The sequence below is a fragment of the Neltuma alba genome, unplaced genomic scaffold (assembly GCF_004799145.2).
Source record: "Neltuma alba isolate B1F8T4 unplaced genomic scaffold, ASM479914v2 tig00013025_pilon, whole genome shotgun sequence".
Classification (NCBI taxonomy): domain Eukaryota; kingdom Viridiplantae; phylum Streptophyta; class Magnoliopsida; order Fabales; family Fabaceae; genus Neltuma; species Neltuma alba.
This window is the reverse complement of record NW_021637372.1, coordinates 25331-42274: the sequence shown is the minus strand read 5'-3', so window position 1 is coordinate 42274 and position 16944 is coordinate 25331. Positions and strand designations below refer to the sequence as shown.

At 33.8% G+C, this 16944-nt stretch overlaps 2 protein-coding genes across 3 annotated transcripts; both read right to left on the bottom strand.

The window, feature by feature from the left end:
• Positions 1-862: 862 nt before the first annotated feature.
• Positions 863-4841, bottom strand: LOC114733661 (nuclear transcription factor Y subunit A-7-like). 2 transcript variants are annotated; one of them, XM_028921154.1, is made up of 7 exons: positions 4669-4841; positions 3935-4188; positions 3370-3485; positions 3118-3198; positions 2465-2629; positions 1598-1953; positions 863-1153 (listed from the first exon to the last, which is right to left on the bottom strand). In XM_028921154.1, exons 2-6 carry the CDS (start codon positions 4170-4172, stop codon positions 1627-1629), a joined length of 927 nt encoding a protein of 308 aa, XP_028776987.1. In that variant the 5' UTR covers positions 4173-4188; positions 4669-4841; the 3' UTR covers positions 863-1153; positions 1598-1626. The 2 variants fall into 2 exon arrangements, with proteins under 2 accessions (XP_028776987.1, XP_028776988.1); XM_028921155.1 differs by having other exon boundaries at positions 3118-3189; positions 4669-4837.
• A 5780-nt stretch (positions 4842-10621) lies between these two features.
• LOC114733670 (protein FRA10AC1-like) lies at positions 10622-16712 on the bottom strand. The gene is made up of 11 exons (XM_028921169.1): positions 16577-16712; positions 16418-16485; positions 15589-15670; positions 15358-15441; positions 14420-14459; positions 13881-13926; positions 13275-13333; positions 12753-12820; positions 11785-11865; positions 11636-11700; positions 10622-10809 (listed from the first exon to the last, which is right to left on the bottom strand). The coding sequence occupies exons 1-11, from the start codon at positions 16630-16632 to the stop codon at positions 10724-10726; spliced, it is 735 nt and encodes a 244-aa protein (XP_028777002.1). The 5' UTR covers positions 16633-16712; the 3' UTR covers positions 10622-10723.
• Between the last annotated feature and the right edge of the window lie 232 nt (positions 16713-16944).

The following is a 16944-nucleotide window of genomic DNA, read 5'->3' as shown; positions in this document are numbered from 1 at the left end:
TATTTAAAAACTTATAATTATCCTCCAACATGAAAATTACTGTTAAAATTAATATTCTAAGAAAAATATTTATAAAGTTGGTTAAATTTTAATTTTTTTAGAACAACAATAAATCTTCACAATTTGATTGCGACTTTCACTTTATTAATTGGAAATTTTAAATCTTTCTGGTAGGATTTTTGGATATGATTTTTCTTGTTTTTAAATTGATTTTTTGGGCAGTTAAATATTTAAATGGATGTGCAGCCGATGTCTTCTGGTCTCTGGAATCTCAACCAATCAACATTTCCTATAAAGAGAAAGCAGGGTTCAAATTTTGAGGGTCCAATATAAAGTGAAAATGAATTAATTAATCATAGGTGTAAGCGTGAGGGGTACATCACGCTATTCTTGTATTACAAACAAATAAAAATACGGAATGTTATCATCAACGTTAATGTGGGGAAGCCTTAACTACTCATTTGACTGTGGTTTTATTGATGACACGACAAATACTACCTCCGGTCCTAATTATAAAAACCAGTTAACTAATTTGAGAAGATTAAGAAAGTAAGTTGAGTTAGTTGTTGTCTTAAATAGGTGTTGTCTTTTCTAAAATATCCTTGCTAATCAAGTGTATTGACTAGAACTGTCATTGTTAGAAGGGCTACTTCGGAAAAAAAATATAAATATAAGAGACAAAATAGATTGACTTATATTTAGGACCAAAGACCGGAGGTAGTGTTTTCCTATTCATTATTCAAAATTGCCGCAAGAAAGGCAACCTTAAGACAACATTCTGTAAGCTAAAAAACATTTGTTTTTGAAAAAAGAACACAAACACAAAAAGTCATGGTAAGGCAAGTGGGGTGACAAAGTTCTAAAAATATGGAAGTATTAAAAAGAACTTTAGAATTCATGAAGTCAGTAACCACTAAATCCAGATTCATGTACTCACATTCACAAGTCCATCTCGTGGACAAGTTCAGAAACTATAAAAAACCATTATTTCACTTCATATCTCATCTATTTAACAAATAAACCAAACCAAAGGGAGACCAATCGCAGAATGATCTCAACCCCTTTAACCAAAGTAACCGAGCCAAGAATGAGTTGCCTGTGAGGGTGGTTTCCTACTTTCTAGAAGGAAGAGACAAGCCTTTGGCCTCTTCACCTGCATAAATTGAAACTCCTATTAGGCTAATGATGAAACATGCAACCATAACAATACAGTATATATACAAAACAGAAAAGAAGGCAACCAAAAAAAAAATGATTGTTGAGAATATATAATAAATTTTATATCCTTGTTCTTTTTTCACAAATTATGGGGAAACAGAAATAGTTAATTTTAAGTCTAATTGGACGTCAAAGGCCAAAAACATAGCCATGCCAGGCTAGGGACCTGACCAAGGTCATGCCCAGTCCCACTCATAAAACCTCTGAAAAATATAGTAAACGAGCTTTACCTCACTAAGTGGGGTCGACCATGTGAATTGCACGATGCCATTGACTAATCTAATATAATAGACATTGTAAAGGAAGAAAGAAAGGAAATCCCTATCCATCTAAGATACCAAACAAGGTCACGTTTTCTAGAACTTAACCCATCCAATACCTGAGAAAATCCACCAACTCAGAAGATTTTCATTTGATGGCCATATTTGAGGCTCCGTGAATCTGCATGCTTCCCCTCTCTCGACCAAATAAGTCTCCACTGTGCATGTTCCCCACCATGGACACCGACATGTCATGATGATTCTTCGATGAGCCGAAAATCTCATTGTTGATTAGAGAATGGTCAGAGGAGGGTGTGTTGGCAGATATTGACAAAGGGTTTGAACCATTGTTCTTGTCTTTTTCGGGAGCAACATTGGAATTGATATTTTCAAGCTTCTTCGTATTCAGAAAGCGACCCCCACACCCTCTTGCCCTTCTCATAGCATGTTGGTGACGAGATTCGTGAAGATATGGCTGGTAAAAGGGGGAAGAAAGATGAAGTATTGTAATAATATGATCTCTTACATGCGAGACAAATGGAGGGTAAACAAAGAAGTCTGAATCCTCTGCAATAGTTTAGTAATATCATAGGAAAGATAATGATACAAAGAGATGATTGTATGATGCCCATTTCATTAATTTCCCCAAATACCGACACAATAGAGTTGTGAATGTATATACTGAAATGCTACATTAAACTGGTGCGCTCATTTTGTCCAGAGTCACATTGATTGCTTAGACATGGACTATTTACAGTATTTCATTCATTAAAATTAAGAATTGCAATAAACAATGTAAGGATCTTTTTCCCCCTTGCAGAAATTAAAGAGATTTTATATTATTCTCACATTAGTTGTTTGTCTTTTAAAACCTATATACTCTTGGCTTCCACACAATGGTTAAGATATTAAATAAACATGAAAATACTGAAATGTTGAAATTGAAGGTTTGAGTTTGGACAACTAAATCAACATATCAACCATACCTTTCTAACTTTAATAACTTTCCTTTCAAGCTCAGCCTTAGCACGTGACTGCCTTCGCCTTAAGATACCATGATACTGCTTTGCATTGACATAAACAGGCTCCTCTTCCATCTCTAGTGGCAAGGGCATTCTAGCCTGGTGCATTCCATACAACTGAGGATTTATCTAGCACCATGACAGTAGCAGTTAGGGAAAAGCAAATCAACAAGAACTTAATACATTTATTTAGTTCAATTAGAATCTTGAGAAATGTAAGAAGCATCACACGTGGACAAAGTGTCAGGGAGATTGAATTTGAGGGAAAGGCATATTGAGAAACAAGTTCATCGTGAAAGGAACTGCATGACACTGGGTAATTATAGTTCATTCATAGCATACATAGATAGGTTGGTCGGATTTGGATCTTATGAAGTTACATGCCTGTGAAGTGTTTCTGGAGTAACAGAGAGATAGAAAGGAAAATGGAGTGAGTGGAAAGAAAGAAAAGAGTTCTGCACAAACCTCCGATCTTCGTTTCACTTTTTCTTTCACTTCAAAGAAACTTATAAGTTTTAACATACCCTTTATTTATGGAGAAGCAAACATTATGTACAAATATAACCACACAGAAAATCACTGTATTTCTGATACCAAACAGCAGTTAGCATACAGACCATATTGTGAGGCCCATGAGATGCCAAGATTCCAGCATACTGTGCTTCTGAGTAAGGGTAAGAGGTTAAAATCTGCATGTACTAAGAAAACCCAAATCAAACGTTGCACAAAATAATAGATCCGGTAAATTGCCAAAATATTTTTCTGAAAGAAAAGAAGGGTATTGAGCCCTGGCATTGACTAGCTATAAACCTCCCAACTACTAGTTCCTCCTTTTTGTACTCTTGTGAAGGGATTTAGATATATCTTACAATCGAATGACTGACAAGTTCGGCTTGGGAATTTGAACTAAGGTGTTTGCCCATGGCATTTGGTGAAGAGGACATAACATATTTGTTGTTTTGGTCATCTTTGTTGACATTCCCACCTGAAATCAACAAGAATTTCTTTAGATATCATATGAAGCTCGTGTGCATGCAGAATTCATGGTAGGGCCAAGTTAAATTAGTTCCCACTTATGTTCTATTACCAACAGACGAGAAGGGAATTCTGAGAAAAGAAATGAAGAAGAAAATCGTGGACCTATACCATCAATTTTTGGTTTTCCTAGGCCTCACTCAAGGGATTACTTGTCCTTTTCATCATTATAGGAGAGGTATAGCATGCAAGATATGAAAACATCCCATGTTGTTATAAAAATTGATAGGTTATCGCCAATCACAGTTGAGTTAAGTGGGAAAAAAAATTATCAAATCACACAAATCGTACTGTATGAAAGGATTGATGTTGTCACCAGAAAATAGAAGGATAGATGTTAAGATTATGACGTAACATACAGCTGCGACTAAGATGTCAAAACACAGACACCAAACGTACCAACTGCAGAAAGTGAAGGTGAAACCATAGGCTGTGTCTGCTTATGAAAATCAACTTTATTTGCTCCTTCATTAACTGGTGAATTCATGACTGAACCACTAATCTGGTATACTGAAGATGACTTAGAGGCATTTTCCTCCACACCACGCCACCATGGCTGAGAGAAAATGCCTGATTGAAACTGAATCTGCCCTCCACCTTCATACCTCTTATCTTCCACATCAGATTTTCCCGGCATCCTTCCCAAGTTTTCCCTGAAATCAAACAGGAATAAGAAAAACAGAAATCGAAGTACAGATGCAAACAAGCACATGATCAAATAGAAAGCAGTTTGTAACTCCATTGTATTGTTTGAAAAAACACAATGAAGTTAAGACTAATTCAAAGGCCTGCAAGATGTTATGTAAAGGGCAAAAGCAAACGAATTTAATCCTATAATTAAGTTCTATATAGACATGAATTGATCAAGCAGAGTTCTTCAGCTGTGTGTTTACCACAGTGAAAGGCTACATCACTACCCTTTCCCTTCACTGAAATGCTCTCAAGTTTTTTTCCCCCCATCTTTTCTTGCCAACCAGACACCCAGAAGAAAATTTCTACTTCCCACAAGTTCCCAAATCAGGAGCAACAGAATTCCATTCAGGCATACAGGATTTATGAGCAGTTACTGCGGAATCTAAATCAAAGCAAGAGAATTTTCATGATTTATAAGCAGAAACCTCTGAAGAACTTACTCCAGGTTGCGAAGCAGCAGAACAAGACGCAGAAGACTTAGGATTTACAGCCTCAGTTACATTGAAATGAGACCCATTCTCTCTCTGCCTCTCTGTCTGCAACCTTAAGAGAGACATACAGGAGACGAGGATGATGGAATTGGAGAAATATAGGTAAAAGAATTGACTAAACGAACGTGAAAGAAAGGTGAGAAAATGTGAGACTGGGTCCACCGTGGAGACGAAAATCATCCACTTTTTTCTTCTTTTTTCCATTTTTCAGATGATTAGACAAAGTGATAAGTTAATATCTGCAGGGTAATTTACTGTGAAGCCGGATCATGACAAAATTGGGAATTTTGGTTTGGTCTGAGAAATGCAAAAGGGGGGAAAAAAATCTTTTTTATTATTTCTTACTCACGCGAAGGTCGTTATCGGTGTCTCCTCTTTTGAAGAAAACAAACGAAAACATATTAAACCTAATTATTTGAGGGTGATATTTGTGTGTGGTGGAAGAACGCGTACACGATTGGACAAAAATATCCTTCTCTAATTTCTTTTTCTCAACTCTTTTTTATTATTTGGTAAAAAAACTCTTTTTTATTCTTTTTTATAATTAATTTCAAAACTCTAATTCTTCTCCATCAATCTGTAAATTTATCTTTTAAAAATAAAATAATTGGTCACTTAATATTATATATTCAAATTTGTAGTGAGCTCAAACGATAACTAATATTTAAAAGAAAATTATTACTCTTTCCGTCCTAAATATAAGACTCATTTTGTAGTGTATTATATTTTGTAATGTAAATTATACTGTAAAATAGTTCTTATATTGAGAATAGAAAGGAGTATCAATTATTAATTAATTATAATTTGATAATAAACAGAACACAATTTAAAACAAAAATAAAGAAATAGGTTTCGCCAGCTTGATCCCGTCACGTATGTATGGGCAATTTGGACATAATAATATAGTCTATCTCATTAATGAGCTAACCTAACTTAGACCTTATTTTTTATAGTATGATTGATATGACAAGTTTTAATTTTTATATAATTTTTTTAAAAGCTAATAGTTCATCAAATTTAATCTCGCTTTGTTAAAATTAAGGGTTTGGTTCTTAAAATAAAATTTAAAACCATAATGCTTAAAATTTTAGGATTAAAGATGACATTAATCATTTTTTAAGATATAGTCTTATAGAGTTGTTAACTTTTATCAATGGAAGTTAAATTTAGTAGAAAGAATTAATCTCCATAATATAATAAATTGCTAAAGAAAAATGAAAAAAGAGTTGTTAATTTTTAATATTATTACTCCTCCGGTCCTTAATATAGGATCCAATTCTTGAGTTGGTTTTGGTCCTAAATATAAGACTCATTTCTCATATTTATCAATTTTCTCTAAATTACCCCTATGGATACTCCCTCAACCATAATCAAGTAAAAGAGGGAGATGAGATATTAAGAAAGATGATTATGGTGTTTTAGGAAAAATATGTCACTTTTTCTATAATTAACTAACTTACCTAACTTCCTTAATATAATTAAATTAGTTAAATGAATTTTATATTAAAGATCGGAGGAGTATTAGACATTGGAAGTTGGATCATTAAAAGGTTTTCCCTGCATGCTGACACCTGTCTCGTCGTATCCAACGTGTCTCAATCATGAACGACATGCGTGGTCCCCACAAGGAGGACCCAGCCAGATGCCACGTTGTCGGTCCGCGAAGAAGCCATCATTGTTTGTCAACGCTCCACCAACTTAACAGCCGTTTGCAGACGGCTTAGCTTACCCGCCTTTTTGGGTTTGTCGTTTTTCCCACGCAAGCAGTAAAACGACGTTTTTGGGGCGACGAATGAATTTATCTCCATGAAAATTGAAATTGTTGAACCTGAACCAGTATTATTTATTTTCTTTCTAAAATAAATAATTTTTTAACTAATATATTATTATTGATTTACAAATTCGTTGGAAATTTATTTTAACAAGAACTGAAGAAAAAATAAGATTATGCTAACGCTATTCAGTAATATGAATATTTTTACAGTGATTAATCTTTATAAGTTGTATTCAATTACAAAAAATAATAATAACATAATGGTTTTGTGTATTATGCTTTGCATATATCTAAAAAACAGTACTGAAATATTTTTTGGCAAAAAAAAACAGTACTCATATTTTTTTTGTACACATCTTTATTTAGTATTTTTGTTTATCACAAAAACTAATTATTTCAATGTTAATATTAACTACGCTTCCCATTTTACATAATATTCCTCCAGTCCTAAATATAAGACTATTATACTCATACTCACTGGTATAAAGATAAGTATTTATGACTGAAAGAATATAAATTTATTAATAGAAATGTTTACCATTCAACCTAAAGAAGGTTTTAGTAAAGAAAATTAAAATTGATATTGTAGTATGATTTAATTTTTTTCAAGACACTTACCTACCCATCTCTTTTCTTATAGAGAAGATCACACCTGCCCAATACCATATATAGAATTAGGATTTTGGACCTCCCTCTAAGTTGGGAGTTGCTGTTGCCACTAAAACAATATGACATTGGCATTCTCCTATTTAAGGATAATCAATGATAAAGGTGTTAATTTATTTTAGGAAAATGGTTTTAAAAAAAAAGTCTCTTATAAAAAATTCTATTAGCGAGAAAGACATAAATTAGAGTATCAATATTCTGTGTATAAAATTTGTAGAGTACTAACATTTTCTGTGTATAAAATTTTTATCAGTTTTTCCTTACCAATAAAATCTTTAACAGGATATTTTCTCCCCAATTATTTCATTTATTTGATATTACTACCTCATGTCCTTAATATAAGAACTCGTTTTATTTTTATTTTCATCCTAAATATAATATATCAATCCATTTTGTATTATATATATATTTTTCAAGATAGTCCTTGTAATAATGATAGATCTAACCAATAATTTGATTAGTAACGATATTTTAAAAAAGACAATACATATTTATGACAAATAACTAACTTAAATATTTTAGAAAAGATAATACTTATTTATTACAAATAACTAATTTAACTAATTTTTTTAATATATTCAAATTATAACTAATTTTTATATTAAAAACTGAAAGTAATATATCAAGAAAATTGCATAAATTACATAATATTTAACTCTCCTCTTGCTTAAAGCGAAAGAGGCATTATTAGTGTTTTACCAAGTGGAAGACACGTTGGGGAGGCACGTGTGGGGTGAGGGGGACCCGAAAGTGATGGTGAGTGGTGAGTAAGCTGCAACGTAACACGTGGCAAGGAACGAAGCTGGTGAGGTGGCAAAGAGCTGAACCACACACATGCACAACTGTACCATAAAGTTCTTTTGGTCCCTATACATTGTACCTTACTAAAAGTACCCTTTTTCCCACATTTAAATACATATGTACGCATGTTTGATTCTGTGATTCTACCTTCACACTTGTCTTCTAGACTAGTTTGTTGTTGTACCTGTCCTTGCTCTTGTTTCATAAGTTTGTTTTTCCTTTTTTTTGACCGGGACATAAGTGTGTTTTTAGTGAAAAGGGAGAATACCAATGATACGAAGTTACAGATGTGATTAAACTCAAAACCTCTTATTTACAAGAGAGCTTTGTAAGTTGAAAGATATGAACTTAATTCTTAAATTTTAATTTGGTATAACCTAGGTTTTATAATTTTGACTCAATTGTAATTTAGTTTCTAAACCTTGATTCGCTGTAATTCAATTCTTATGCTCTTAACCATTTAAAACTTAGTCCCTATGTTTTTAAAAAATAAAATGATATATTTCATGAACCTAAGGAGCAAAAGTTTTAAATGTCTAAAATTTTAGAAACTGAGTTGTACTAAATTTTCAAAAATCAAGTTACAATAAATCAAAACTATAAAAACTGAACTGTACTAAGTTACAATTTAGAGTACTAAATTATAATTGAATCAAAATTATGAGAAGCAAAAGATTAATTTTCTCTGGGAGTTAAAAGTTAGCTATATATTAAGTATATTTGGTTTGACATTAAACACTTACTTTTACTAAAATTATGATTTAATTATTTTAACATGTCAAATAAAAAAAATGAATATAATCAAAATGATCCATTGACTTAATGCATTTGATTTTAGATTAAGATGCAGTGTTAAACTTATTTGTAACCATTCTTTTAAAGTTAAGACAGGAGTTTCACTCTAATGTGGATCCAACTGGAATGGAATCACCAAATTATATGTCCATAGAATATAATACAAGGCTACATCTCAGAGGAATTTAATATTCAATAATTAGTAGTTTACGGCATGATGTGACATGATTGAGGCACTGAAGCATTATATAATTTAGTGTAGATGCATCAGTTTGCTTTTATATTTGATACCCAAAAAGGGAATGTATGCTTGCAGAGTGAGTCTACCACAAAGAGCACTTTCTTGGTTTTGAAGGCTCAGTTCAGAGAAAGTGATGGTTCTTATGAGAACTTAATATCTAAGCCATGGAGGACCCTACTCACTTACATTTCCTTCTGAACAAGAATTTAGGGAAGGGACAGTGACCCTTTTAAGTTGATGAGTTGCTTTTCCAAATGGAAGCAAGAAAAAAAGAACCTTGCTCTTCTTGTACTTTTTCCCAAGTCTTACGTCTAAAGGATGAAACACAAGTAAAATATTTATAAGTTTAAGTTTCACTTTTCAAGGATGGTTTTTCAAGTTCTGGTCTTTTATATTTGTTTATTCATTTTTTGTGGTTAGTGATTTCATTTTTTGCGTCAAGTTTTGGTCAATGTGTCCCACCTTGATAATACTTCGCCTGCTTTTACTCTATTCTGTCGCAACAGATTCTAATTATTGACTTTGGAAGTTCATTAATGCCCCTGAGATGATGATGATGATGAAGAAAAAAGTCCTGACCTTTTCTGTTTCAATGAGTATGGAACAAATGAGAGTTTTGAGCTCCTTTTCATCAGAAGATGCATATTACTGGTTTCAGTCTAGGTGTCCATACATGTGAAGAAAGGCAAGCAACGGTTTGGCAAAGGGACATCCAATAAAAGTTACTATTTGAGAAGTTTGCTGGTTAAAAGAATCTGGTGCAACTCCTCTTCAACTATCAACTATATGCAACATATATTTAATAATGTGTAGAAGTCTTCAAAATAAAAATCATTTATTCGTAGCTCAAGATCTGTTGTATACAAATAAAGGATTATACCCATAAAAATAAGTTAACCTTGCTCAAATCCATGTCCCTTTCATAAATAAAATAACTTTTCAATCTGTAAAACGTGCTTATAAGTATTTTTCATCACTATCCTAAATAGGCCCAAAATTTTTGAACAATTACTTTTGACTAATTTTTTCAACTTGAAATGGAACCTACCAAAGGAATGCAGGTTTCATGCTCATCTTAAAAAATGACCATCAATGTTTATTGACGAGATGAAATGTGAATTGTGTAAAACAATAAGAGTTTGGTGAGTAAACTGCCATTTTTAGTGAAAAGATTAATAGGATTAAGTAGGTGTAATTACACGGGAAATGTGCATAAAATTCATTTTCTCTAACCCTTACCCGCTCTCTTATCTTTGTTTCTCTTACTTCAAACACATTTTACATACCTCTAGACTTGAAAGATCCGTTTTCCTAACTCTAGAAGATCCACCGTGGTGGAAGACTTGGGAACAGTAAAAGGCAATGAAGCTTGTAATGTGTAAATTACATTGATCTGGCAAAAGAAATCGCATTATTCATGCTGTACAAACATTTTAGTACGACCTGCGACCCAAAAGGAATTATAGTATGACCACAACGTCCTATGTTACTACATAGAGTTAAGAGGTAATTATAGTATGACCACAACGTTCTATGTTACTACATAGAGTTAAGAGGCAATAGTTTCCTCAAAAAGCATTTGTGATCTTCTCAACTCTGCACTTGAGACATCCACCTACAGGGCCACTCTCCTGTCCCCCTAACAGAACCCAAAATTTTGTTTCTCGTCCAACTTTGACCTAGAGGACATACTTTTTGCCTCTAGGGCCACGATCAATCTGCTGAGGTCACGGAAACATTCCCTCAAGAAATTCATCAAAGTTATCGTCGTCGTCAATTTTATGATCACTTGCAGAAGTTGAAGCCCTTTTCCCTGTTAATATGTAAGAAATACTCAGCTGAAGGATTAGGTGCAAGGAGAAAGGATTTCCAAACATCTTAAAGTTTTTTTTAAAAAAAAAAGATTTCAACACATTCAGTTAATAATCAAGTTGACACTTAGGCAAAGCCCAGTCTACAGTTACGATCACGTGAAAAACCAGGACAAGAATATCCACAGTTCAAACTAAATCAAGGAACATATATCCGTACTAACTCACAAAAGCCAGGCAAATTAAGATATCTGTCAACTTAATCACCAGTTCCTGAGAAACTTGGTGCTTCTACTTATTACTTCCATGCTAAGAAACAGCTCAGCAGATGTACATCTGAAGCAACCAACAAAACTAATGATAACATGAACTCAAATCCCTCATCAAAAAAGACAGACACATTCAAGATGAAGCCACACACACACACACACACGGATGTTTAGAATGACCTCCCACCAAATGGGCCTCAGGTTCATATAACAACAGCATAAAGTGTCAATGACCAGAATATCATATTCAGAATGATCCTTTCACAGGCTTCAGTCAACAAAGACAATCATTTTTATTTTTTATGAAAATACCCTGTATTCATTAATCCCAGTCAGACCTTCCAGCCAAAAAACATGAAATGCATCTTTACAGAATGCATGAGTAACAAACCCTTCTATGCATATTTTATCTGCTGTAAGTTTGTGTTTTCATGAAAAATGAATTGCTAAGTAGTTCTGCAAACCACACAATATAGAGCAACTACTGAAATACAAGGTCGGAAGCAAATTGTCTTGGTGTAAAACTATGATGTTCTTCTAAAACGAGGCAACATCAAACCTTTTCTCCTCCTCTCTTTGCTTTCATTGAGCTCTTCCGAGTCATCATCACTCTTTGATCGATTCCTACAAATCAAAGGACTCAATCTCCTATCTTTTTGTCAACTATAAGTGGGAAAATAAGAACCGAGATGGCAACAAAATTCTTACCTCTTTCGGCTGCCTTCCTGTTCTCTTTTTTCTAATTTTTCTTTCTCTTTCCTCCTCTTGTAATGAAGCTTCTCAGCACATCTTTAGCACCAATAAAACGAAAATTAAGGAAATAAGTCGTTTTGCCCAAGAACATAGTGCATCACTAATATTCTGTTCAAGATCTCTGGGGTAACTTCCTGACTATAAGTGTTTCGCAGGCCAGCACAATCTTGAAGCTGATTTTGAAGATCAATTACAGGAATACCAGAACTTATATCTTAAGAAGTATCAAAATCTTTTAACAGAATAGGAAAGCATCAAAATCATCCTCTTACAATGCAAGTATGCCGACTAAATAGCGAGTGTGTATTAATGTGTTTTATTCCATATCTGATAGGTTAAAATTGTGTCATTAGTAGAATTTTATCCTTTGATCATATGAGTATTTAATGACTTATCTCGTAATCTTCTCCCGTAAAAAATCTCATGCAGGTCAGAATTCAAAGACTACTACATTTCATTCAAGAATTCTCACTTTCTTTCTCCACACTTTAAACTTTCAAGCATCAATTTTTGTTATGTGACACAAAATAATTTTCATAACAACGGCCAAACTAGAAGAGCTTCAGTTGCAACACTTATATTTAAAATTTCAAAATGTAAAACTGATTCTAAGAAAGTGATGCTCTTCAGACTATGAAATTCTACAGCAACTCTAACATGGACTTTGAGGATGTATATTCATGGATTGCTTGCAATGGACACCTTTTGTTGTGACATGTATTTCCTATAAATGTTTGCGGCAAAGTCCCCCCCCCCCCAAAAAAATCCCACTGGAAATTCTTCTTTCAGAGAAGTGGGCTATGCAAACTTTCACTGCAAAAGCTAGAAACCTCCTGTCCATGATCCATCGATTTAACAAAAAAATTTCATGAATATAGTTATAATACAAGTGACAAAGCTAGCAACAGCATATAATGACTCACCTCTCACAGGTTACCAACTTGACAAGGGCTTGTTTGTTTTCCCCAGCTTCAAAGTAACAAAAGTTCACCTGTGATGAATGCAAAGAAATGGAAACATCAAATAAGACGAGGCAAACCACAATGACTCCATTCTCAGGCAAAAGATTTTGGCAGGACAGGACATAACCCATTCGTGAAACAAGAAATTGAAAGACAAGATGATATCATATGAAAAGACTAGGAATAAAAAAGACTTAAGCATCTTCAAATTAAGGCTTTTTTTTTTCTTTTTAAGTAAGCCCATTCTAAAATATGAAGACCTTTTTAATAGATCAACTCGTTCCTTCACCAGAGTTTTTTCTTCGCCTTTTCATCTGTCAAGCTCTTTCTCCACCATTAAATCAATACTCCTTCTGTCTCGCTCTCTCATAGAGGAGTTTTATAGTATATGCCCATTTAAAATCAAACTAACACATCTGGACCCCAAGCACAGGCACACAGCAGGCTAGTGGAATAGATTAATGAATGATAAGAAAAACTTGCCTCATAGCTTGCTAAGCCATCTTTCTCATCACAATGTTTGTTCCCACATATGAACTGGCCTGCAAAGTTGTGTAGCCAATTAATTCTAAAATTTAACAAGAGCCTAGCCATTTTTAAAACTAAATAAAACCTGAGACAACTATTTCCATAACAGCATGAATGAAATAGACAAGTAAATCTGTAAACAAAGTACTTTGTACAAGCATGATCTCCTGAATAAGCAAGCATATAATGTCTTTAGTGAAGCAAGCTCGGAAACAAGTCAACTTGTTCCGCTGACAAAAACAATGACTGATATAGTAGATAAAACATAATTTTATCACACCAATATATTTGTTTGAGGTTTATAATAATAATAATAATAATAATAATAATAATAATATCAGCAATGAATTATAATAATCAGTTTTCTAATAAAAGGACCAGTAACAATGCATTTGGACACAAACGATTTTGATAGAAAAGTATTGATAAATTGAACATGAACTTAAATAGAGAAGTTTCTTTGCAAATAAAGAAATGCACAAAAGTCACACAAGCTAAAATGCACAAGATAGACCTAGAGGGTGAAAAATGATCGCTCAGTAGCCAGCAAGATGTCATTACCCTTGCCAGATATCACTTCCTTCTCTGTCCTCCACCTGAGGCCAATCTACAAGAATATGCCATTATTAATATATGACATTTAAAATGCCCTAGAACTGTGAAAGCTTTTATGACACAAAAGTGGAGAGCCTCTACCAAGAAACTGGGATTACACCAGAATCTCCGGTCTCAAAGGATTTCAAATGTTTTATATATTAATATTACCTAAAATGTATTAACGCATATGAAAAATGACTTCTCTCTGTCCAGAAAGATATGTCGTTTATAAAACTAAAAAACCAAATAATATTGTCAATATGTATCAATTACCCTAAACCTGAAGCACACAATGAGTTCAAGAATAGTCCAAAGTCGAAACCTCTATATGTTTTAAGACACCCTTTGAGATCAAAAGTAGGGAATCAGATTGCAAATGCAAAGACTAAACCCCTTGGATCAGGGACTTACCAAACAAAATGATATAAAAGAAGAAACAACAAAAGGACGGCAGCATTTTGAAACACAGCAGGAATAAGTTCCATAGGCATTAAGTAAATCACCTTGCCACTCTTGTAATGAGACATATCAGCAATGCAATATCTTTAGAATATTCAATTAAGGCAACAAGCAAACCAGAGGATTTGACATCACAAAAACTAGAACATTTTAGGAAAAAAGAAATAACAAGCAACACATAATTTTACAGCGGCAGAGCTATGAACATCAAAGACAGTCAAAGTGCAAAAATTATTCACTAAATATTTCCAAAACCTTATTCAGAAACTTATATAGCATGATATGCGCATAGTAAAACTCTAAATCAATCGGTCCAAATAATGATGGAACTGAGATCAAATAGAGAGGAAAATAGGGGGGCCCTTAGGATTGAGTAGGCTGAATTTGCATTGATCAATGGATGAAGATTTTAGTGGCCAAAAGAAAAATGAATTTAGATTTTAGCAAGAAAGATATAATAAGGGTCTCAAGCTAGCCATGCTTGGCGTTAGCTCAGAGATTAATTGTTTATTTTGACAATAACTGAAATTAAATTCAAAGGGAGAAGGAAAACTAGTGTCAAAGAGAAGCATATGGAGTTTAGATGAAGCAATATCGCAAGAACACGCTCATACTCCTCAAATGGCATGCTAACATCAACAGCGATGTCAGTCAGTCTTCACAGTTTCAATTAGCCCTTTTTAGTAAAACATTTTGCCTAAAGAATATTCCTGGTGGCAAGCAGAAGTATGAGTTGACAGGCAGGCATAAACTGCTATTGAGTTCTCTAAATTTGAGCAGCATTATCTTTGAATTGGGCATGATGCAAATTTCTTCCGCCAACTTGGTTAACCAAATGAGAGTCAAATCCTAAGATTACATCAAGATCAAGCATTACCGAATTTTTTTTTAAAATTTTGAGACAAATAAAAATCATCCAGTTCTCTCTCAATATCAATAATCAATAGGTTCAGTAAAACTTGGGTCAAGTTGTAAAGGATACTCTTTGAAAAGCTTGTCATAGTAACGTTTCACCAGCCTTTGTTCCCAGGAAGGATCCATATCATCTTCTTCAGAGCGTATGAATCTTGCATTGCATTTAAATTAAAAGCATCATAAATTCAGGCAATCCACATACTGGGAAAATGATGAGTAGATATTGAGATAAGCTTCAGGCCTTACGCCTTCAGCAATATCACAAACAAATAGCAACTAAAAACAAGAATGAACTTACCTATATCCTTCTCTTAGTGTGTCTTTATCTGTTTTAATAGGCAAACGTAAATTGGAAGGTTTTTCTTTCCCATAGAAGCTAACTGTGACACCAATAGAGGATTCTTAGAAGACTTATGAAAACATAATATAGCCATACCCAGGCTGTGGAAAACCAATTAAAGCTTCCACATAGAAAAACCGGACATATTATGATCAATCAGCAATCAGCAAAAGACATAAAAAACATAAGAAACATTTCACAAGAAAAGAAGTACCAAACCCCTGGAACCTATTGTTTTATAAGATGGTAGTAGGTCTCAGCGAAGGAAAAAATAAATCTACAGCTCTGGTTACGATAAAAGGGAGATGTGAGGATGATTGTAGCCTCCTTCCTTCTAAATGGAGGAGACTGTTCATCATCCACTTGCTTTAGGACATTAAGGACCCAACAAATCAAGTACTCCAAACTTGCTTAATTCCCATAGTGTCCATTCCCAGTCCAACTGACAGCTGATCAAATGTCAGGAGTTTAATAATAGATAATGACCGAGGAAAACGCAAATGGTGAACAAATACTTTTAGCTTTCATGACAATGCGTCCATTGTAATGGCCCCGAAAATCAAGTTGGACGATTACCCGTTCCTTTCTAAGATACCCAAAACTACTAAAAAATCAAACATTTTAGCACTTACAAATCACAGTTATCACGTCACTCATTTAAGAATTCTTGAACAAACCAAGTACGAGAAATTAAATAGAAAAAACAGATTAAAGCTTCGAGCTTGTAAAAAGGGTCAATTCCCAAATGCCTTACAAATGAAACTATAGGTTTAATATATTATCATACCGTAATCATTCAGGAACTTCTTATGCCGATCATAAGCATTAAGCCCTCGAATATGTGCCTGGTATTGCCTACAATAACATTCAAATGGAATTACTAATTAAGCAACAAAACGAGTGCAGTAACACAGAAAATTGGGGCAATCAAAGCCAACAAACGCACTGTTTTCTCTCTTCTCTCTCAAAAATTGCTGATTTGAGAGATCCAAATGATGTCATGCTTGTCTCTGCTACAGCAAAACCCTAGGCTGCCAATAGCCAGGCGGAACGCCCACGATTCAGCTCCAAAGAGAAGCAATAGAACGGGCGGGGAACTGTAAAACGACGTTCGTTGATCGTTCTATCCTTTGTCCACTTCAACAATGTTAACTTTTTTCTTTTTTTGGAGTAAAAGAACAATGTCAACTTTTTTACATGGTATTAAAACCAAGCCTAAAGTCTGTAATACTTTTTCTCCTTTAGGTAAGACATCATTTTGAGCTTTTTTTCCCCCAAAAAAAAAAAAGACTTAGAAGATAGTGAGGTTCGGAG

What these genes read in the sequence shown, in the direction of transcription:
- LOC114733670 (XM_028921169.1), bottom strand. Translation starts at nt 16,632, where the DNA reads ATGACATCATTTGGATCTCTCAAATCAGCAATTTTTGAGAGAGAAGAG. An exon ending in ACACTAAGAGAAGGATATAG is followed by an intron (nt 15,442 to 15,588) that starts GTAAGTTCATTC and finishes ATGCAATGCAAG; the next exon opens with ATTCATACGCTCTGAAGAAG. An exon ending in AAGTTGGTAACCTGTGAGAG is followed by an intron (nt 11,866 to 12,752) that starts GTGAGTCATTAT and finishes TTGGTGCTAAAG; the next exon opens with ATGTGCTGAGAAGCTTCATT.
- LOC114733661 (XM_028921154.1), bottom strand. Translation starts at nt 4,172, where the DNA reads ATGCCGGGAAAATCTGATGTGGAAGATAAGAGGTATGAAGGTGGAGGG. An exon ending in AACTTGTCAGTCATTCGATT is followed by an intron (nt 3,199 to 3,369) that starts GTAAGATATATC and finishes GGGTTTTCTTAG; the next exon opens with TACATGCAGATTTTAACCTC. An exon ending in CTCATGGGCCTCACAATATG is followed by an intron (nt 2,630 to 3,117) that starts GTCTGTATGCTA and finishes TCATGGTGCTAG; the next exon opens with ATAAATCCTCAGTTGTATGG.